Source organism: Hippocampus guttulatus, chromosome 16, assembly GCF_054856545.1.
Source record: "Hippocampus guttulatus isolate MCC_2025c chromosome 16, RoL_Hgut_1.0, whole genome shotgun sequence".
Lineage (NCBI taxonomy): Eukaryota > Metazoa > Chordata > Actinopteri > Syngnathiformes > Syngnathidae > Hippocampus > Hippocampus guttulatus.
This window is the reverse complement of record NC_141276.1, coordinates 2,987,592-3,009,592: the sequence shown is the minus strand read 5'-3', so window position 1 is coordinate 3,009,592 and position 22,001 is coordinate 2,987,592. Positions and strand designations below refer to the sequence as shown.

Genomic DNA, 22,001 nt, shown 5'->3' with positions numbered 1-22,001 from the left:
TATTCACAGCCGATATTGGTGAGCTACAATGTGTATGCAGAAGGTGTGAAAAATGTACAGACGCAAGTTAAACGTTGACAGGCGTGTCATTAATGATCAAACTGGTTAGAAAAAAGAAAAGGCAGCAACACAAGGTTGTATGCACTTGCCACTGCCATCCTGTGTTGTCATTGTTTGCACGTCAAACCAGCATTCTTTGTGGATATCACCAATTTATTGTGCTGTACCTCAAAGTAGCTTGTAAGAGTCATCGGGTTTCAGATGGTTGATTGACATCGTGCTCACAAATTCAGATCAGGTCGACTTCAATTGAGAATTGAATATTTAACATCCACAGGCAACATAAATAATGTCAATAGCTATTGGTATCTAAATGCTTGAGTTTACACATGAAAGAGTGGCAGTCGGGGACGGCACCAGGATGTTTTTCTCTCCCTAGACTGAGATCATTATTTGTGAATATATTGTTGCCTAGAAAATAAAAAACTGGAGGGCTTAACTGGGGCTATAAAGATTTCTGACAGGGCTAAAGTACCTACTAGCCCCGGTGCAGCGCTTACACAACCCAGTAATAAATCATGGTCTACTTTTTTTTTTAAAGCTCATTTTTTGACGAATACTTACAGTATGTCTCCCACATCACTGTAATAATTTTGACCAGCGTAATGGAACTTGCAGACCTTCAATTAATGAGGTTGTATTGGGTAGAACAAGTTAAACAACTTAAGTTAGATAAATTAGAAGATTACAACTTCCAGAAAGAACGCCCAAAGAAATCAAAGGCTGAACCGGCTGCTCTCACCAAAGCGTTTTCTTGGAGCCAAACGGTGACACACAAACACACAGGCTGCAGCAGGAGCGACGCGATTCGCAATGTTTGTCCAAAAGAAGCTTCCGTATTAACAAATACCGGATGATGCTTGGACCAGTGGCACGGTACCTGAACTAGTCAGGTATCACGCAGTCGTTTGATCACCGCAACACGTTCTACAAAATTGCAAGTGGCGCATCATGTTCCCGTGCTACACTTTTCTGACGTGAAAAAACATTTGAAAGTTGGAGTTTCGATTGGCGCGGTTTAAGTGAACGGCGAGCGGCTAGCGCGGCAGCTAACGTCAACGTCACAAGAACGAAACTGCGCCCCAAAAAAAACTGTTTTCACCCAAAATCCTGTGTCGAGGCTCGGTCGTGGACCAAATAACGTCAGCAACAACACAATGAACGTCGCAAAAAGTGGCTATCGCGTGTTCTCGGCAAATTCCTCCGTCGCATGCACGGAGCTGGCGAAGAAGATAACCGAGTAAGAATATTGTCATAGATCATTAGCTCATTATTAGATCTTGCATGCCAAACAGAACATTCCAAATAACGCAATTGTTTCCATCTTGTGTTAACCCGTTAAACCCGTCTTTCGACGAGTTATTCATAACGCTACATACGATGGAGAATGCTTGCACTGATGGCCAATCAGGCCATGAAGTTCTTCTGACATTTTGAAAGACCGCTTGTCCGTGTGTGCAACACAAACGGAAGATTATTTAAAATGTTGTGCTTTTGCTCTTCAGGCGACTTGGAGTTGAATTGGGAAAGTCTGTTGTCTTTCAAGAGTCTAATAGTGGTAAGAGAAACTATTGAAATGCTAAGTCAGTGTACGTGAATGCGAAGGGACTGAAGTACTGTGTCTTTATGCAGAGACAAGAGTGGATGTAAAAGAATCTGTTCGTGGGCAAACCATCTTCATCATTCAGACCATACCAAGGTGAGTGGAGGGGCTCGAGACATCTGCACACTACAGCTGTAATTGAATAATTCCTATTGGTGGTTGTAGTTCCAGTGATTTGTCACCTTGTCACTTTACTCCAAGCAGAGATGTCAACACAGCAATCATGGAGCTGCTGGTTATGGCCTACGCCCTCAAGACCTCTTGTGCAAAGAACATTATTGGGGTTATTCCGTACTTCCCTTACAGCAAACAGTGCAAGATGAGGAAAAGGGGCTCCATAGTATGTAAGCTGTTAGCTTCCATGTTGGCAAAAGCAGGTAAAGAGCTTCTCTGTTATCTTATTCATATCTACATATACATACCCTTATTTCCTGTTTGCATTTAAAAAAAAATCTCATCGACGTGTCTTCTCCTATGAAGGGCTAACACACATTATCACCATGGACTTGCATCAGAAAGAGATCCAGGGTTTCTTTTCTTTTCCGGTGGACAATTTGCGGGCCTCCCCATTCTTGATCCAGTATATCCAAGAGGAGGTAATAATTCCACCCAATGAATTGAATAATGCATCTCTTTAAATCTGTGATGAGGGTTTTTATTTCTTTCTCTTTTGCCTACAGATTCCGGATTACAGGAATGCCATCATCGTGGCCAAATCCCCAGCAGCAGCCAAGAGGTAAGTGCATAGAAAAACACTCGCACAGATCCTGTGATCAATGATGTTGATCACAAAATATGTCACAAAAATATACTTAGCCTTGGAATTGGCATCTGAGGAAATCTGATTGATGTAAGTCAATTATTGCCGACAATAAATATGATGATAATAAATAAAATGTCAATTTTATTCTAATTTATTTTTATGCGCTATCATAGTCAAGTGCACAAATGCAGAGCACATCTGGAAAATGTCTGCCATTTTCTGCGTCTTGCTAGCTGCTAGCTTGTTTCTTAAAAGCTGTGTGTGTGTGCGTGCGTGTGTGTGTGTGCGTGTGTCTACAGTGACTTTTGGGACAACCAACATAGTACAGCAATGCTGATGAAACAATAAAATACGTATCTGATCAGTGGATTCTGATCAATTTTGTAATGGTGAATAAGGCTCATTCTGATTTAGTCGTTCAAACGGTCTGCCCGTCGACCGATGAAGACATGCAACGTATTATGTGGAGGGTGCAATGTTTTGTCATTGATTCTCGTAGAGCTCAGTCCTATGCGGAACGCTTGCGCTTGGGTCTGGCTGTGATTCACGGCGAGGCTCAGTGTTCCGAGTCGGACATGGCCGACGGAAGGCATTCACCGCCATGTGTGCGCAACACCACAGGACACACAGGATTGGAGCTGCCTTGTAAGCGAGATGTTTTTTATTTTTTATTATTTTTTTTATTTTTTTTTAATTGATGACTTCAATTGTGTTTTCTGGTGTGATTTTCTGCTGTGACTTTGTAGGTACGATGAACCCAAAAGCAGCACATATTATTTTATTTTTCCGACTGGAACTCCGATAATACTGACTGACATTCCTCCCAGCCTTTTGTTCATTTGCCACACTTGAAGCAAGCGAACGAGAGGTTTTAGGCTGTTTTTCACTCGTGCCCTCAGTCGTACGTGAAGAAATAGGACGCGTGTGATGGCATGCTTTCATTTTCTCAATATTCCGTTGCTTATCACATCGTAACCTCCACCTACCTCCAAAACAACCTACATTGAATGAGTTGTTGCCCCCTTTGAACTGTTTGCAGTTGTCAACTAATTATATAAAAGCAGGAAACGATTGATTTTGCACAGGACACGAATCCTCGATTTTTACCACGTTCCATGAATTACGCGTTGCGAACACTTTGATGCCGGCGTCCGAGCTTTCGGGCATCGAAGTCGATCCCAATACGCTTTTACTGCATGTGAGACAAGTTTGATTTGTATATTGTGTTGCATGGACTATGAATTGACATCTGTGGGTTTTCATCTTTTTATTCATAGTTTATCATTTCCCAGCATATTCATTTATATCAGTAAGGATCAGACACACATCCGATTCTTTCCCAAATAAATTAGAACGGTTGTGTCATTGGCAAATGACTCCAAAAAAAAAGCTCACAGCCACAACGTCCCCTTTTATTGAGCGGAAATCGTTTTTAAAAAAAAAAAAAAAATTTTAACCTATGTTTTTATTCTCAACCTTGACTTTAAAAATCCTCCCCTGGAGCAGTCATTGTCAAATTCCATCCATATCCACACGTCGATATCTATCTATCGACGCGACAGATCCAAAGCATTGAGGGAATGAGCCGCAAGAGGATTTTCCAAGTCTTGGCATCATGTGTTTGTGTACTCTGTGTGTGCATTTGTGTTTAATGTGGTGTTTATTTGTTGGCGATAGCAGGCAAACAACAAGCTCCGTTCCCTGGCATAGAGCTTCCAAGTACGAGCGTAAAACCCTAACCTCCATCTAACTACCAAATGGTTCCTCGGTTGTTCGTGCATGCGCTGGCAAAAGGGTTTGTGACGCATCCTGGGAAAATAGTCTGGATTGACGAAGGGCAACCGGTGCAAAGACGTTCAAAGTTTACGACAAGCGGGAAAAGAAAACGCTCCTTGCCTTGACTGTGTCTGGCACAATTGTGCTTGTTCAAAATGATTGCACCCCGCCTCAGATTCCAGACAGTTAGTTCTACAAGATGGCCCAAAACTCCTTTGTTTTCAAGTGTTCTGATTTTATCCCCCCCTCCCAAAAAAAAAAATCAAACCAGAACCACGTCAAGCATCTTTTATTCTTCACTTCAATACCTGGACTCATCTTGCCAATCGGCACATGTTGCATCTTTGTTCAACCCGCTCCTTGGCGAAAACCCAATTAACATTTGTCGCACTTCTCGACCGCATGTGACGAGACCAATGAAGCATGCTTTCCTAACGGAAAATTATTCACCTGAGGGGAGAGGAAACGTGAAGAACGATTTCGCTCGAGGCATTTAAGCATTCACTTAATATCCCCAAACTCTGTTTTTTTTTTTTTTTACCCATTTCGTCATCAACCTTTTCTTTTGTTTTTGTTTTTGTTTTTTCCATTTGTTAACAAAAGTGCAGCTTTACCCTTTCAAGTAAATCGGCCTCCTCTCATGTTTCAAAGCGTCTCGGCAAGTCGTATAGAACTTGACAAAAGTGCGTTGAGCGCAAGCGTGGCTATCGTTGGTTTGACTTCAAAGCGTTGACGTTGGCTGACTGATGCTGTGCGCCTCACGGTATTCAGTCGTGTCGCACAAGGCATGCGCCTCTTCTCTCTTCTCCCTGAGACTTTTCCTCTTAGAATATGCTTGGTTGGCTGATTGTCTCCTTCAACCCTTTGAATTAACTCAAGCATTTATATGGGTCAGCAATTCTCACAATGCAGCCGAATTTCAACCACCAAAGACAATTGGCTCTGTTGTAATCACTCCCAACGCAACGCCGGCCTTGCTTCCGCCATATTGCGCCATGAAGTTGCGACGCTTGGCAAAAGCAGACCCGAAAGACAAGGCGGGCTAAATTGAATGCCCATTTTGGTGTGCTTCATTGGCGTTGTTTAGTACGATTTGTTCAAGCCGAATTTGAAATTTAACTCATTCAGTACCAGTCAATTCTAGACCAAGTCTGAAAAGACGTTAAAAAACGTCTTTGGGAGTGAATGAGTTAAGCAAATGCATATTGTCTGGATTTGATTCCTTTTTTTTGCACATCAAAAGGGAAAACCCTGCTCAGATCTCCTGTGGTTGGCAGGCGAGGCGCATTGTGGTTATTGTGGCGCATGTATGCAAATATTTGCTGGAAGCAGTGACGTTGGACTGACGATTGACCCGAAAGATTGGCAACCGTGAGTGAAGAACCCCTCAGCGGTGGTTGCCATCCTCTGTTGTCCACTGTCAACTGAAGTTTCTCTGGTGCATAACTTGTTCCTATGCACACTGCTGGCGTCTGCCTGCCCCACGGGCGGTTGACGCGCTGCCTTCTGATTGGGTATCCTGGGCAGAAAAGCTTTCTTTGCATGGCGCATGTGCTGCACATTCTGGCATTTCAAATCAACCTCTTATAGGTGGGGTAGAATGGGGGGAAGAATTCTGAGAAGTAACATTCTCTTGCCAATTTCAAGTCAAGACAGCTTTCTGTTTTCAACTTCAACATTTACTGCGAGGAAGGAATTTGGCAGACTACTTTTCCTCAAAAAAACAAACAAAAAAAAAAAAACGAACCATTTTCTCGACCCATTTTACCCAATCTACTGAGAATGACTTGTGATCAGGCGGGCTGTGGAGTCGGCAGTGCCGCTAACGCAAACTCATTTCTCTTTTTCAGTAATGATGGCCAAGGAGAAACCTCCCATAACTGTCGTTGGGGATGTGGGGGGAAGAATTGCCATCATCGTGGTAAGAGGTTGCAACAGTGTATCCCCCCCCCCCCCCCCCCAGTATTGTTGATTGTATCCCACCATGGGTTACATTCAACTGCCCGCCTTCATTTTTGACGATTGTGATTTGATTTTTGTGTTCACGTATGTTCAAGGTAATGTACTTGAGAGTCCACTCGATGTTCGTGCCACACATTGCCAGAAACACTCTACCAAATAGTTGGGGTGGTATTCAACCATCTTCACAAACACAAAACTGATTTTTTGTTTTGTTTTTTTGGGTGTGGTGGGTGTCTTTCAGCCTCAAGCCCCCTGCTAATCGTTAACCGCTGTGCTTACTTCCCAGGACGACATCATTGACGATGTCGGAGACTTTGTTGCAGCCGCTGAGATCTTGAAAGAGAGAGGCGCGTACAAAATTTATATCATGGCCACACATGGATTACTCTCTGCCGATGCTCCGCGTCTCATCGAGGAGTCGGCCATTGATGAGGTGAGGGCAAGTGAATTGTTCATTCACTTTCCAATGTTACCTTTAAGTTGAGATTTTCTGAGGCACTCAGTTTTGTTTTCCTTTTTTTTTTTTTTGATGTAGCATTTTCCTGATCTGTAGGCAACAGAGCCGACTGTCAACCTAGTAGAACTTGCAAATTTAGGTTTGTGTAAGCATTTCATTGGAAATAAGGATTTTTATTTGATGTATTTTGAGGTGGTGGTGACCAATACAGTCCCGCATGAAGTGCAGAAGCTCCAGTGTCCAAAAATCAAGACGGTGGACGTCAGTATGATCCTGGCTGAGGCCATCCGCCGTATCCACAATGGAGAGTCCATGGCTTACTTGTTTCGCAACATTGCTGTGGACGACTAGAGGGTAAACCAGAGAGGTGGCTCTGGGGGTGACTGAAGGGAGATGCGCTTCTTTGGGCTTTCCTGCTCCTTCAACGACACTACTGTGATGATTTAAAATCAAATAAAAAGATATGCACCACATATCTAAGTCAAGAGTTTTTCCCTGTACTTTAACTTAAAAAAAATCTCCATTAAATGCAATGGTTTAAAAAACGGTTTACGGGTTTTAACTATTTTATTTTTAATCATGCTGAAATTAAGATTAAGTACACAGTGCATTTTGAAGTCCCGTCTTTCTGGAATTATTATTTCCATAACCCAAGACGATTTATCGTTGCTTGAAAAACAAACGAACAAAACTAGTAAGGTACTAAATATTCAATGACTAAAAAGTAGCAAAACACGTCTCCTTGCTGTTAATGAGTCTGCAACTCTCTTGTTGCCCTTTCTGGTCCGAGCTGCGTTGCACTTTGATCAGCTTGCATTTACGACGGGGTATGTGTTTTTCAGCCACCCCAACACCTCGTTGCGACCAATTTTTTTTTTCTTTTTAGCACCATATACTTTTATTGTCACATGGGTTATGTTGAGTAACTAGAAGGAACTGCGCTGTTTACACTGCAAACATCATTGAACTGTTGCAGAGAAAAATCACTCTTACCCTGTTAGATGAATTTGTTGGTATTTATATAGCTTTTGAGTCGCTGATAGTGCAGTGGTACACTCGCCTGACTTGTGTGCGGGCAGCGCGGGATAGGTTCCCACTCGGTGGTGCAGTGAATAGTTATTCATATCTAACAAATTCAATTGATGTGCTTAAAAACAACTGTGATAACATAGTTCATATTACTATTACTAAACTATTATTGTTAGCAGCAACACGGTGTTGAACAGTCTTCATTTACGTTGTTGGTCTGTGGTATTACCGCGTCATGTCTGCTGCTCTGTTCCTATAACCATTTAGCTTAGCTTTACTTTCCAAACAGTATTTTCACCAGTGTGTGCTGTTTGCGCTCATGTAATGCCTTTTTTTAGTCAGCGTTTTAAGTGTTGGTCCTTAGCTCAATAATGAAGTTGAAACACTTTTGGCTCCATGATCTTGTCAAAACTTACTTTTAATAAATCCCAAAAGGCAATGCTGATTTTGTGATTTCCACTCTCAAACATGCTAGCTTGCAATATGCAATGACTGTAGGCAGGCACCCCGTCTGTGTATAGTCTTAAACAAGCAAAAAAAACAAACAAACACCAAAACATTTATTTATGCTATCATATTAAGAGGCAAAAACTAAACTTGTACATTTCCATTGTCATTTTGTGAGCCTCGGACCAAAATTCACATGATTTTTAGACTCCACCAAAATGAAAACAGACAACCACTAGGTGCCTGGATTAGATGATGACAAGATTTATGGTATTCAGAAAAAAAAGAGGTAGAATGGCAACAACGTGCAAATATGTAATTACAGTCTTAGTAGACACGTAAATTGACATGTTTCCCATTGACCTATGTATGTTTTGAACACGAGCACCTTTTGATCATTAGAAATGATCTCTTTATCTTAACATAGCTCTCTGCTCAGGGACATATACTTTATGAGCCAATGCAAACTACTCTGTCAATGTTGTTGATATTGGGGTGCTTGCTTTTTGCCATTTGTGTAGCTTTCAATGCATTTTTTTTCTCATCAACAATACTGTAAAGGCATATGCTGATTCGCAAGCAGGAAGTTGCTGTAATTTAATGGTCTTCCCGTTTTTCGCTGTCCGCTTCCCACATGAATGTTTGTCATTGTCTGTTAAATAAAGGAAACGATTTGCCATACGTGCCAGTGCCTTCTTTATCCAAGACTAATGTTGATGTGAATGCAAGAGAAATGACTTAAAAATGGACGATTTGATTGGAATAGGTAGTGTTTTATCTCATGCTCTTTCAGTCCAGGAACAAAGACCGAAGCAGCTTTCCACATCGTTCCAACATGTCCACATAAAGCCATATTGTTTGAATCTACCCATTTAGCGAGAAATGACACGAAAGTTGCATTCTGACCCAATTTTTCAAACTGCTGCATGACAAATGTTGACCATGAGAGGGCGACATCAGACAGACACAAGCTGCTTGACTTCTGTGGGGCCAATTCTTCACTTTCAAATAACGTGACGGATTGGAAATTACAGATTGTCTTTATTGATCAGCGATAGATAGACGGGTTAGTCCATCTTTAAATTCACTTCATGTGATATCATTTAGAAGCAATTCTGACAATGAGTAGTCCTTTGAGGGCTCTATCCAGTCAGCCACCCATCACTGTAGTAACCACTCATTTTCATGCAGTACAGTACTTCCTTTTCAGTGAATTTTCAAATCGGTCTCCTCTTATGCCATCACTTCATTAGGAGAGGAGGCAGCCCTTGTTCATTTTCGGCATCTCGTTCTTCTCCTTGGTAAAGGTCTCCCTCCAGTGGCACAGTGTCGGACTAAGCCAGCTGGGCAGGTTGGCTTGCTGTAAAAGCTCCCGGAACACCTGGAGCACGTTGATGTTGTCTTTGGCAGACGCCTCTACGAAAGCGTTGTTCCAGTCCAGCTCCACTGTCGAGACGACATCCTCACTTGACACTTGACGCTCGTGGTGACGGTCAATCTTGTTTCCTATCACCACAATTGGCGTGTACTTATCCTCCTTGACCTCCAGAATCTCATCCCGCAGACGCTTAACCGCCTCCAGGGATGCCGGGTCATTCACTGCATAGACCAGTGCAAAGGCATCGCTGTTCTGGATGGAGAGCCTTCTCATGGCTGGGAAAGAGTAGCTGCCGCTGGTGTCCATGATGTTGATGTTGACTTTGACCCCCCCGACCTCATACTCTTTCCTGTGGAGCTCCTCTACCGTGCGGCGGTGCTTGGGCTCAAAGGTGTCCTTTAAGAAGCGCTGGATGAGGGCTGTCTTCCCCACACCCGCTGCTCCCAAAAACACTAGTCGCACATTTGTCCTCTCTTTTTCTTCAGGAGACATACCGGCGGAGTGACTGAACTCTTGGTGAAAGAAGCCCTCTAATCCCTGCAGCGTAAATTGTATTTATTGAAGTGCGTTAAGGAAGGGAAGATGAAGACTTCTAACACTGGAGTCTATGAAGCCGGACGGACAATCCGCACGCTGTATTTATGTTCACACCCATGCCTGCCTCCCCCTGTCATCCAACCAATCATCACAGAGGCGGTCATGTGATATCAGATTTTCAAAGACATACTGTTGATGCGCTCGCTATCTATCTGTGGGGCTGTCACCAATTCCTCCCCAGACCTCAAATGATGGAGACATCGAATAATGAAGCAAATTAACATATTGGACGAAAGCAACATTTCATCGGTATTCGGTTGCAATTCCTGTGAAAAGAGAGCTTTTCAGTTGTGCGCATTTGAATAAGTTCATTGATTTTGGCCTTGTATATTTTACTTGATCCCAAAGCAATCAACGTGATCTCTCTACAGATGTACATGAATTCTAGATTTATTTTCCAGTAACTGCGGTGGTGTGCCATCGCTGACCTTTGCTAATAAAGATCTTTTCAGTCACGTCGGCATCCTTAACCCCCGCCATAAGCGAGAAATCACTGTCATCCGTTAATATTCCTCCGATCCTTGCTCTATTAAAAACGACGTAGGACGTCTGTCAACATGAAGCCCTGCCAGCAAATCCCCCAAGTGCATGCACACTGATATGTTCTGCTCTCTCCCTAATCCGGCCTTTCACTCTGTACCCTTGTGTCTTCGCACATAATGAAATGGCACATGCTTGTTGCTTCCAGAATTATTTTCAGACCGACTCTCTTTCTTGCGGGCTTTCTGGGAGGGAACATCCAGTCCTGGTAATGAGAGGTGTGGTCGTGCTGGCATAATGTTTGCATCTCCTCTTAATTACATTATTCCGTGGTGCCGTCCCTACTTTATAGCATTAAGTGGGCTGCGTCAGCATTTGGGTTGTTTTTCCAAACGTGGATCTATGCATAAATAACACATACTTTTGAGCGTTGATGGCTCATGGGGGTTCAAGGGTTCATTTGCAACATTTGACTCCTTGTCTTTGGGATGAAGGTATTAATTTAATGTTTATGTTGCACGGGGATTTTTTTTCATCATATTTATGAGTTGGCACTTTAAACTAGTTGGCGTAGCAGTTTGAACGCCCTAGACTAGAGTTAAAAGGGCTCAAAAGTCAGAGACTGCTCACTCCATCCACCTCATCTGTGTCAGCTGTGCTTTCATCGCGCTTCAAAGTCCTCTCGCGTATGTTGGTCGCCCGGCACCACAACAGCATCAGGGGGGAAAGGGACAGTTTATCCTCCGACAAAGGTTCAGCATTCTGCTCTTGGCAGGTTAACCTTTTCTCCGGCCACCGGAGAACATGCTTCCTTGCTGGCTTCATCAACTGCTGATGTAAGCGGCGGTCACATTTTATAGGCACGGACTTTTCTTGAGCGAATGCAGGAGGCTGACCAACCTGTCCTACACAGAATACACCTTTCGATGTATGAAATAAAACGAAGAGTAAATGTTTGTCACACGTGTGTTGCAAAATCGAGATGTATCTCATATGAGAAGTTTTTCGTATATTTTTCAAGTTTTTATTTTCATTTCTGGGAAAATTACATTGACAGTGCAAAAATCAAAGCCGGCGTTTTGTTTTTGTGTATTTGTTGCAAACTTTAGTAACATAAAAAAAGAATTAAAAAACAGTATATGCGCTCAAACTGCTTCCTGTGGCTTTAGAGGAAATTAGCATTCAGTGGCAAATGGTGGCTTCTGCAAAAAAAAAAAGAAAATGTATTTACAGTATATATACAAAACACACATTCTGAAAAAAAAAAAGACCATAAAATACTCACTGGTAAATTCAAACTTGCTTGTATCATGACAGGATAAGTGTCACCAATACGACACGCAACGTCATACCGAGCCACTGTAGTTTGAATTTGCTCCCGGATGAATTTCGTGAATGTTTGACCATGACCACCTGTTGAAACGAGACGTATTTCTTCAGCTGGGTAATCCATAATGAGCAGTTGTAAATTTGGTTTCCTGTGCCGTCTTGCGCTTTTATCGAGCTTAGGATATTGTAGCGTCCATATTGGTCAAAGTCTTCCTTTGAGCTGAGTGAAGTTAAGCGCTCATCTCCCTTGAACCAGTGGATTTCACCCTGGCTGTAAACTCCGTGGAACCAGCAGCTTGCCACGGACTCATTAACAAAGTAGTTTTGACTTCCAAGGCAGTCTGGGGGAGATAAACAACCACGAGAAGAATCAAAACAAGGCAAATTGAAATGAGAAAAACTAGCAAACTCACCTTGTACGCTGATAGAACTGGTGCTGTAGTTTACCCCGACCTGTGAGCGAAATTTGCAGACGTACTTTCCTTGGTGGATGGGCATTATGTTGAAGAGTCTCAGAGTGAGTTTATGGAGGGATCGGTGCGTTTCTTTCTGGCACCCGACGGCAGAGTCCATGTTGACCATAGTGTCACATAATGTTTTGTTTTGACCGGTCCAGGAAAATGATTTAACATCCAACCACATGTAAGAGCTGGCATCACATGTCAGCGTTACGTTGTCCCCACAGCGGGCCACCTTGTCGCCGGTCGTCTTCAGATAAATATCTGCCCTCGGTGAATATGGTAGAGATCATCAAAGTCACATTATAGTTCATCTCAAAATGTGTTCAGAAATATGACAAACAGTCAATGTAGTACAGTACAGTAACTTCACCCACAAATGTATCAGCATGCTATTTGATGCGTCGAGATCAAAAGTTGTTTTTCAAAAATTGGTAACAGAGCTATAAAACGCTCATCGAATGTTTTTATTCAGAGCGTTGGAATAAATTGCGGCGGTCAACACGTTTTTAGGATCACATCATCATGTGGTGTATTGACGATGAATCCACTTCTGGATTGCCCTTGACAAAAACTTGAATTTGAGGTAAAACGGCAATTTCCAGTTTGAATCGGATACAAAAAGAAGAGAATTTGATTTATTGTGAGTTGGACACGCTTAACCCTACCCTGGCCAAATGAAGGGATTTGTGCTGAGAAGTGCGAGAGCTGGAAAAGCAAATGTTGCAGCTCGACAAAACAAACCGATTTTACCCTATAAATGTTGTATAGGTAAGGTCAGACAATCCCGTCCACATCCCATCCAAATAACGTGTAATATTTCTTGATTATCTCGTGAACCTTCAGGTATTTTCGGCCCGTCTTGTCACGTAGTGTTGTTACCTTCACCATGGTGTACATATCCCACTACTGCTACCTGCTGGTCAATGGTTTTATCACAGGATTCTAGCTAAAGTCAGAACCGAAAACGAAACAAAACTTTCAATTGCAGTATATTTAACACTTTTTTAAAACACTTGACTTCCTCCATTGTGCCAGGAGCATAAATTAAAGGGGGGAAATAAACCGTCAAGCAGATTGAACCGAGACATTTGCCAGAGAAGAACCAGTTTTATACACAACCCCCGTATTAGTTGATACGATGGTGCTTCACTTTACTATCTACAGATGGGCTTGAGACAAATCATTTCACAAAGACAGCACTCACCCGTGGTGGCAATTGCCAGGGTGAACCACATGATGGAAAGCCAGTTGAAAACGCGCGTCCCAACTCCACAGGAACAAATGCTTCTTTTTATCTGCACAATTGTAGCATTTGTCAAATAAAAAGTACAGGTAGGGGGGGGGGGGAGTATGCAATTTTCGGACATGTTTCTTGGTGGTTTTTACTCACCATGATGGTCTTTTGCACACACCGTGAAGGTGACTTTTGTGATCCGGGTGAAAACTTTCTGCAGTGTTATATCCACTTCATCGCAGAGAGAACCAAGTGTGACTTCTTGTAACTTCAGGTGTGGTGGGATGTGTGTGTTTGAACGTGAATGAACATGTCCCGGAATGACAGTTGAGGCTTGTGAGTAGTGAAAGTCCCCCCCCCGTTCAAACATGTCAACGAGACTCTTGAGATCACTGCTATTTATATAAAATAAACACGTGGACAAAGTTGTTGGTAGCCCTTTGTTGAATGAAAGAACGAAAAAAAATAATTTGAATCTGGACAGAATTGTTGTCCCCCTAATTTAGGATTTTGTTTGACAACCTTTTGAGGCAATGACTGCAATCAAATGCACTTTTAGTGGGGACTTCTGCCCCTCTCTTCAGGTGTTTTGGCCCACTCTTGATGAGCAAATAGCTCCATTTGTGCAGGTGCTCTCTCTCTCTCTCCAGATGGCACCTTTCAGCTTATTTCACAGATGTTCAATAAGATTTAACGTTAGATCAGATCTCACAGGAGGCCACTTCAAAATAGTCCGATGTTTTGCTCTTCGCCATTGGCTGTTTTTTTTTTTTTTTTTACGCTGAGTGTTTTTGGGTCATTATCCTGTTGCAATAACAAATTACCTGCCACGGAGAACCAAGCTCTCTGGCACTGTGCAGCATGGTTGTCTCTGGAATACCTTGAAAGTATTGAGTTTTCAGAGTACGCTGTACAGATTCAAGGCACGGAACGGCAGAACAGAGCGGAGCCTCTTCCGTGTTTCACATTGGATGCAGTGTTCCGTTCTCAGTATGCTTCGTTATGGGCCTGCCCAACATTTCCAGTATGGTCTCATTTGTACACAGGAAATTCTTGCCCATTTGTTATGATTTCTTTTCGACAGTGTTGCCCTCCTTGGTCATCTTTCATGAAGTCCATTTTGACCCCAACAATGGTGTGACATGAAGCTGATGTACCTTGACCTTGAAGTTCACCTTGTATTTCTTTGGAGGTTGTTCGTGGCTCTTTTGTTACCAACCTATTATCCGTCTCTTCAATTTGTCATCAATTTCCTTCCTGCGGCCACATCCCGCAAGGTTGGCTCCAATCCTGCGGATCTTCGATTCAGGAACAAGATGTGCAACTGTCGTCATAGTAACACCAAGATGCTTGGAGAAGGTCTCATAGCCTTTCGCATGAACGAGGCCAAAATAGTCATTTTATATGCACGGAGGTAATGCAATTACACGATGAGGGGGAATGTTAATAACGCATGTTTTTGATGCAAAACACACAAAAAAAACCACACACACACACACACACATTCTCAAAAAGTTTGCTTATGGGCTTGCCCAGCACTGACCGATCATTTTGGCGTACAGGCAAGTTCAATGTGTCTGGACCAATATTATTGAGTGCAATTTTAAAAAATCATTTTGACACGTATGAATTGTATAAATGCTTCATTCTCTCGCCATTTGCATGGTGACCCCTCTTCTCGTGTCATTATTAAGTCATGAAAACCTTCACAGTGCAATCCTAAATGGATCCAGAAGGATAATTGCCAATGACCAGTCAGGCATGGAGGCTCCTGTCTTTTTGGGAGAGATTGATATTTTCTCAGATACTACTCAGGCCCCCATCCAAGGTTCTCAATCTTGCTGTGTGCAGGCTGGTGAAATGCTGTAATCTTAGATCGTTTTTTTTCTGCAATGATTTTGAGTTTGTCATGATATCCAAGCAACTTCCACGGGAGACTGGGGGCAGTTTAGCATCTCTCCAACAACGATTCCAAAGACTAATTCCTTGTAGAGATGAACTAATATCACCCCTAGTTTGTAATACTGTATGGACTGCTGCATGAGTAATAACGCACAGTGGCACTTTCAGAATTCACAGGGCAAAGTTGATGGATGAGCAATCGCGCTGGCATGAGTACTTGGCTCAGAGCCGACCCGAGGCAGAAGGGAATTAAGCACCAGCTTAGAGTCCCATTACCACAGGGAGTCAATCCAGCCCGGAGTCATATTTTGAATTTTTACTGGTTGTTTTTCCACATTTTTCGACACAATTATTCCACTTTACATTTGTTTTAAAATGATTTTTGTCACCCTTTTTTTCCAGGAACCCGTGTTCGCTTGCATCACTATTTGCTTGGCAATTGTTATTTATCAGTTTCGTTTTTGACATTGTATATTTATACATCTAAATGATTTTTCTTGTTTTTTGCTGTCGCAATGTTGAAGGCGTGCATGATATTCATATACTGTGAGAGACGACTGATATTGGTGTATTTCAAGGACACAACCGGAAACTCCCGAAGACGCTGCAATGACACAGCATTCGGGAATTTCCCCCAATTGGGCCCCAAAACAAAAACAACACAATGAAATTCTAAGTGAGAATGCGGACGTGTGACATCAAAAAAGTGGAAGCAAATTTGTCCATTTCCCACGATGCATTCTGAAAACTTTTTGGGTGATTCCCACAATATTTTAAGTTGGTGTTTCCGTACTTATGTTCATATACTTAATCGAAGACATCCTTCCGTATCCATCGCCGTGTTGTGTGGGGAGTGACCCACGCTCCTTCTTGCTTTGGGGCCCAGTGGGGTTGATGAACACCGACTTGGGTGTCTCAGCAGCCGCCATGTTTTATCCTCATTTTTCAATATGGCTCGCCAGATGGCGCTCTCGGCCGTCTTCATCCACTGTTTTTTTCTTCTCGCGTCAGTCGTGTGTTGTTGATTACCCTCCCGAACACGCCGTCGTCGAGTCCGGGAGCAACAGTAACACGGGATGCGGGGCGAATATCCGCAATCCACGCAGTGTGTGGCGAGAGGCTGATAGCAACACAAGGAGCCACTGAGCCGCAGCACTCATCGAAGGAAGAAGTTGGTGTGGACCAGTGACACAGAGAAGCGTGGAAGTTGTGTTTTCGGTGCCACTCTTGGTCGCTGGCTGCCACCTGCCCGCTTGAAAGTTATGCGTTGGAGTCGTGCTGAGCTGCCCGGCACACACCGCTCGGTGAATGGACACGCGTGTGCGCGATGATGAGCGGCGATATTTCCACGATGACGAGAAGATGTCTTCTCACTTACAAACCATTCAGGTAAGCAAACGCTAATGAACTCATTGCGCGCGTGTGTGTGTATCCTTTTTGGGGTGAATTCGTCGTTTAATATTTGAATATCATAACTTGAAATTGAAACAAATTAATTCATTGCGCACGGTAATGGAAAATAGGTTTCTATTTTGGTGATGGCAGGCTTTTATTTTTAACAAAGTTGACAAACGCACCTGGTGTGAAGCAAGGAAGTACAAATACTGCATCTCGACAGGACTTGAGTATTTATTTATTTTTAACGACATTTTACCTCCTTGAAAACCGATGTGTCCCCTCTACAAATGACTTTGTCTCGATAGCCTAGCTAGTTTTACCACCTCCACGGATGACGACAAGACACGAAAAGACTTGAATTGAAAGATGTAAAAGCAGACAAGGTTGGTATTTTGATGGAGTGACTGGCTTAGTGACATTTGGGGGATTTATAAGGCGACGTGAACCGGGGAGCACTAACGATAATGAGAGATGCAGAGAAGCAAGAGACTCCCCATTCTCATCGTTATTGGGAGAATTTTTTTTAATGTTGTTTCCAAGTGTTCAAACGTGTTTTCAGTGAAGGCTGTAATTGGTACAAAGCACTTCTTTTCAAGCTTAAAAACCTGAGCCCCCCGCCCCCCATACGGCTCACTCAGCACTATGAAATTAAAGTAATGAGCCGGGAGTGCTCACGTGGGTCGATTGGTACAGTGTAAAAGTCTCACAATGGGCATAACGTTCAATGAGAACTAAAATTGCGGACGCCGTGTGTACATTGTGTTTCTTCAGCTTTGACGTTGACTCGTTTGCCTTTTCTTCTCCCCGTTTAGGATTTTCGTGCTAGGGATTGGCTTCTTCAGTTTGTGCTTTCTAATGACCTCTCTCGGGGGCCAGTTCTCAGCCAAGCGACCCTCAGATTCTCCTTTCACCACGCGGGCAGAAGGTAAGCTTGCAGTTCTGCTGTACATCAGGGCTTTTGACGGTGTCTGGAGTGGCCGCGGCCCATGCTGGTAACGGACAAGCAACATGCTGAGCGTGGCACGGGGCTTCCTTGATTGCTGCATCACAAGCTGGCACACACTCTCGCTTTGTTCATCAGGAATCCATCATATTCGTCTTCTGTCTACCAGATTGGTTTCTCTCATTCGTGGGAGCCAATAGCCAACCTGTCTGTCTGTCTGTCTGTCTGTCTGTCTGTCTGTCCACCATCCATCCATCCATCCATCCATTTTTTTTTTTTTTAGCAGGTGAGCTGGAGCAACTCCAGCTGCACTTTTGGGTTAGAGCGTACACCCTGGACAATACGGTACAGCCCGTCGTCACATAACATTCAATATTTGTACTTTTGAAACAACCATATTCTTGCAAGCCATTCCATAGACATCTCGAAATATTATTTAAGCATCGCAGAGTGTTGAAGTCGGGAGTTGTATGCAAATTGTATTTATCACAAGACTGCAAGGGGCCCACTCTTCAGCATGATGCTGACAAGTTAATGGCGACAATCTTCCGTAACATTAAAATTGTTACAGTGAAAGAAAGCTGTTATCTTTCAAAACACGCTGTTAGCGTATCCGCTTTGTGCCCATGCATATAAACAGCCACGAAAGCAGCCATTTGGGGGAATCGCTGCTCGCTATTTGCTTCACTGTCTCACCTTTTATCCGCGTCTGGCATGCTGTTGACATGGTGGGCACCGCCGATAGGTCATGTGGCTGAAAGCAGCTGGCATGAAATTTGTGCAGGGTCGCCTCTGTCGATCACAAGCCATTTGTCTTTTATTTACCCCCAAATTGGCATCGTTCATGTAACCGTGATCAGGTCAAGCTTTTGTAATCATCGTGACAGCGCAGTTATCTTGAGCCACCTCTCGCTTTTAAGTTGTTAGCTCCCATTGAAATCTTATTAAATGTGTTCGCATGGATTGGGGAATAATTGGTGCAGTGCCACTGCGTGTACTTTCGAGTGTAGTAAGCAGGGGAAGCTCCACTGATGTGCACTTGGTGCTCTTCCATTAAAAAAAACACAACAATTCAAAGGCTCTTGCTCATTAAGGAAGCCCTATATGCAGAGTTGTAGAAGAGTGGGTTGCAGACGACAGGAGAGCTGTCTGATTAATTTTGCACTCGCGCGCTATAGTCAGGGGAAGGCTTGTTTGGCCTTTAGCTCATTAAAATCAGCCTTAATGCAAGCCACGGAACATCAGTCTATGGAAATCCTCACATGTACTTTATGTTGTTTGCGTGTGCGTGTGTGCACGTACAGCAATAAACATATTCATGCCATTGCCAATATTGTGGAAAAGAACATGCCAAAATAGTTGCGCCTTGGTTTCATTGCACCGTAACACACATTTTCCCCCCACACACGACTTCTGCTAAAAATAAAAAAATGAATAAATAATCATATGTCAGGGGAAGCCTTTTGAAAAGTTGAGGGAAAAAAAAACAATTGGGTTGCCTATTACAGTTTATAGGTCATAATAGTGGAAAAAAAGGTTTGAAAGAATTCATCATGGTCTTTTTTTTTTCCTCCACAAAAACACAGCATTTTCACAAAAGGTATGTAGGGGTCTTTTTTTTTTTTTGTTGTTGTTGTTCACTTTAATACTGTGCTTAGAAATCTTATTTCGTTTGTAAGCCAGCTGGGATTTGCTCCAGTGGCCCCATAAACCATAACATGATGAGTGCTGTTGGAAAAAAAAAATCTATTGAGTTATACACTTTATAGGTCACAATGGTGGAAAAAGTTTTGAAATGATTTATCATGTTTTTATTTTGTATTTCTGAAAAAAAAAGCTTGGCATTTCAACAGGGGTGTGTCATACTGCGCTTTGAAATCTTATTTGGTTTGTAAGTTGTGAATGTATGTGGAGTGCGAGTGAAAATGTATTGCTGAATGGATTTCACAAGAGGAAAAAATATGATAAAGAAATACAGTACCTCCCCGTATGATGCAGTTTTAAAGTTACCGCTCGATGACACATGGGTGGGATGAGAGCTGAATCCTCTCTTAAAAATGCATGCGTTTGCTTGAATACGCTCTGGTGAAGGTACAAGTGACTAATGAAGTGAAAAAGAAGAAAGATGGCACAAGGATCCATTTTCTACCAGAGTGGGAAGCATTAAAGACGGAGACGTTTGATCCAAGCTATCTGAAAGGCTCCAGAGGTGCACGGGCGCTTTCTAATAAGCTCTTTGAAGACCTCCTTCACTGTGTCCTTTTAACCCGAGGGTCTTAATGCAGCATTGCCTCAAAGACCTAGGATACTTATCCAGGACAAAGTACACTAAATGGTGTGCATGTTAATGTTGCGCTCTTTCCCCCAGCACTCTCTTATTGCCGACACCCAAACCAATGCATGTGCAGTATGGCGCAGAGATAGGGAAGGTTAATCTTGAATTGAATTGAAAAAAGAAAGGAATCTGTCAGCCCCCCACCCCCTCACAAAATTAAAAAAAAACCCAAGTGAGTGAATCCCCACCTGTGAAAGCGCTGTATAGATAAAGCTGTATTGTATTGTATTCCCTTTAACTTAGCTCCATCTAGTGGATGCATAACGCAACCGCAGCCACTATTGTAGCGTCTATTCTATGCGCCTTATAATGCGGTGCACCCATATATGAAAAGCGTTTTAAAATAGGCCATTCATTGAAAGTGATGATCTTCTCTGGATGCTCATTGGATTGATTGCAGGGAGAGCATGTAGTGGACAAACGGCATAATAACGTTTCATGTCAAATGAAGCATGTGGCGATGTTTCATTGGCGAAACTTCAGCCACTTCTTATTACTCTGAAAAGGGGCTAATATACGTCGATAAAATCAGATGGTCCCGACTAACGACAGTACGTAAAGGGCGGCATGAGGCTCACCGCTACACGCCAAATAAAGCTAATACAATGTGCCCTTTGACATTCTTTGTCTTCTTTTTGTGATAAATAGCCACGGGAGGAAAGAACAACACAAACAGCACGATGCCCTCCTTTGTTTATTGTCGTGTTCTTCAAATATTTGTCAGTTTGATGTCACACTATTTTTACACCTGACTTGACGCATGCTGGCGGCGTCGACACAAGGCAGGTCAGGCTTCATGATTCCAAACAGCATTCCCAACTGCACTGCACTGCAAGCCCAAGCTGGAGTCACGTCTCCTTGTCACTGATTGTCTCTTCCAACCGCAGACCAATTTGTGTCCGTTTGCCTCTAATGACTCGGGCCTCAGGTCTGCGAGCGCTAAGTGTTGGTTGAAATTTGTGCGCACACAGTGTTGATGTAAGCTGTGCCACTTGTTTAAATTGTCTCCCGAGGATACGAGCGGGGAAATGAACAACTTAATTGCAATGTTTTGTGTAAATTAGCTGCAGAACACTTGTTAGTTGCGAGGCATGAAGGGAAAAGAATGGTTTGGCACAATTGAAATCTATTTCACAGATCGAGCTGTAAAAAAGAAAAAAGAAAAAAAGACTTTATCGATTGAATAGTTTGATGGAATCAGCGACTGATTTGACTGCCGATTCTGACTCTGCATGCTCATGTTGATTAAATGTTTGGTTGACGTGAAAGTGGGTCAGGAAGTTCTTGTCAAGCCCCGGTTCAAGTACCGTTTGCGGTTCTTGTATGTGTATTCTGCATGCATGCCAAACTATTTTATTTTTTTTGCTATGCAAATAGGAAATATGTTTATGCAAATGATCATCATATTGTCCTGGTTTGGCACAATGGGAGCACTGAGAGCGTAAAAGGGAACGAAACCCATAATAACTCATCTCCTCATTGTTTGCTGCGACACTCTGCGGTGAAATGAGCGGTGTTTTAATAGCCAAAAATAGTAATAATTATTATTACTATTTTTTTTTTTTTGTAGGAGTAGAGAGCTTGTTTTCATTTTTAGGATGCCAGACAGAATACGAGGGTGGAGTTGCACAGAAGATCACGTACAGTCATTCTCTGCTCTGATAGCTTCTCCATCTGGCAACCCCCGATCTCAATCGGCCTGCTCGGTAATGAATCTTTAAATCAGGAGTGAAAGCACAGGAAGAGGGTTCGATTGTGTGATTATGTTAGGATGGGATCCTGATGAGATGGAGACTGTGAGAGGAACATAGTGCAGCTCATATGCCAAGGGAGCCTCTTTGTAAACA

At 42.8% G+C, this 22,001-nt stretch overlaps 3 protein-coding genes and 1 pseudogene across 8 annotated transcripts in view; 2 read left to right on the top strand and 2 right to left on the bottom strand.

Annotated features, from left to right (window-relative positions):
• Positions 1 to 909: 909 nt before the first annotated feature.
• On the top strand, positions 910 to 8,778 carry LOC147192493 (phosphoribosyl pyrophosphate synthase-associated protein 1). 6 transcript variants are annotated; one of them, XM_086133087.1, is made up of 11 exons: positions 910 to 1,300; positions 1,566 to 1,618; positions 1,693 to 1,759; positions 1,868 to 2,040; positions 2,144 to 2,259; positions 2,344 to 2,399; positions 2,926 to 3,071; positions 4,107 to 4,145; positions 6,053 to 6,123; positions 6,451 to 6,597; positions 6,814 to 8,778. In XM_086133087.1, exons 1-11 carry the CDS (start codon positions 1,218 to 1,220, stop codon positions 6,970 to 6,972), a joined length of 1,110 nt encoding a protein of 369 aa, XP_085989213.1. In that variant the 5' UTR covers positions 910 to 1,217; the 3' UTR covers positions 6,973 to 8,778. The 6 variants fall into 6 exon arrangements, with proteins under 6 accessions (XP_085989213.1, XP_085989212.1, XP_085989211.1 ...); XM_086133086.1 differs by having other exon boundaries at positions 4,104 to 4,145; XM_086133085.1 differs by having other exon boundaries at positions 1,829 to 2,040.
• On the bottom strand, positions 8,769 to 10,057 carry LOC147192492 (ras-related protein Rap-1b pseudogene; annotated as a pseudogene).
• A 1,503-nt stretch (positions 10,058 to 11,560) lies between these two features.
• LOC147192491 (uncharacterized) lies at positions 11,561 to 13,867 on the bottom strand. The gene is made up of 5 exons (XM_086133125.1): positions 13,733 to 13,867; positions 13,547 to 13,637; positions 12,295 to 12,603; positions 11,838 to 12,222; positions 11,561 to 11,754 (listed from the first exon to the last, which is right to left on the bottom strand). The coding sequence occupies exons 1-4, from the start codon at positions 13,733 to 13,735 to the stop codon at positions 11,861 to 11,863; spliced, it is 765 nt and encodes a 254-aa protein (XP_085989251.1). The 5' UTR covers positions 13,736 to 13,867; the 3' UTR covers positions 11,561 to 11,754; positions 11,838 to 11,860.
• Positions 13,868 to 16,518: 2,651 nt separating this feature from the next.
• Positions 16,519 to 22,001, top strand: part of mgat5b (alpha-1,6-mannosylglycoprotein 6-beta-N-acetylglucosaminyltransferase B) — a 30,774-nt gene continuing 25,291 nt past the window's right edge. The window contains exons 1-2 of the mRNA XM_086133666.1: positions 16,519 to 16,867; positions 17,689 to 17,801. Of these exons, the coding sequence (XP_085989792.1) occupies positions 16,806 to 16,867; positions 17,689 to 17,801 (175 nt within the window). The 5' untranslated portion in view covers positions 16,519 to 16,805. The remainder of the gene's footprint in view (positions 16,868 to 17,688; positions 17,802 to 22,001) is intronic.

Excerpts from the sequence above, each read along its gene's own strand:
- LOC147192493 (XM_086133084.1), top strand. The coding sequence starts at position 1,218 with ATGAACGTCGCAAAAAGTGGCTATCGCGTGTTCTCGGCAAATTCCTCC. Across the intron at positions 2,041-2,143 it reads TTCCATGTTGGCAAAAGCAG|GGCTAACACACATTATCACC; the intron begins GTAAAGAGCTTC and ends TCTCCTATGAAG. Across the intron at positions 6,124-6,450 it reads GAAGAATTGCCATCATCGTG|GACGACATCATTGACGATGT; the intron begins GTAAGAGGTTGC and ends CTTACTTCCCAG.
- LOC147192491 (XM_086133125.1), bottom strand. Across the intron at positions 12,604-13,546 it reads CCTGGCAATTGCCACCACGG|ATATTTATCTGAAGACGACC; the intron begins GTGAGTGCTGTC and ends CACCGAGGGCAG. Across the intron at positions 12,223-12,294 it reads CAGTTCTATCAGCGTACAAG|ACTGCCTTGGAAGTCAAAAC; the intron begins GTGAGTTTGCTA and ends TATCTCCCCCAG.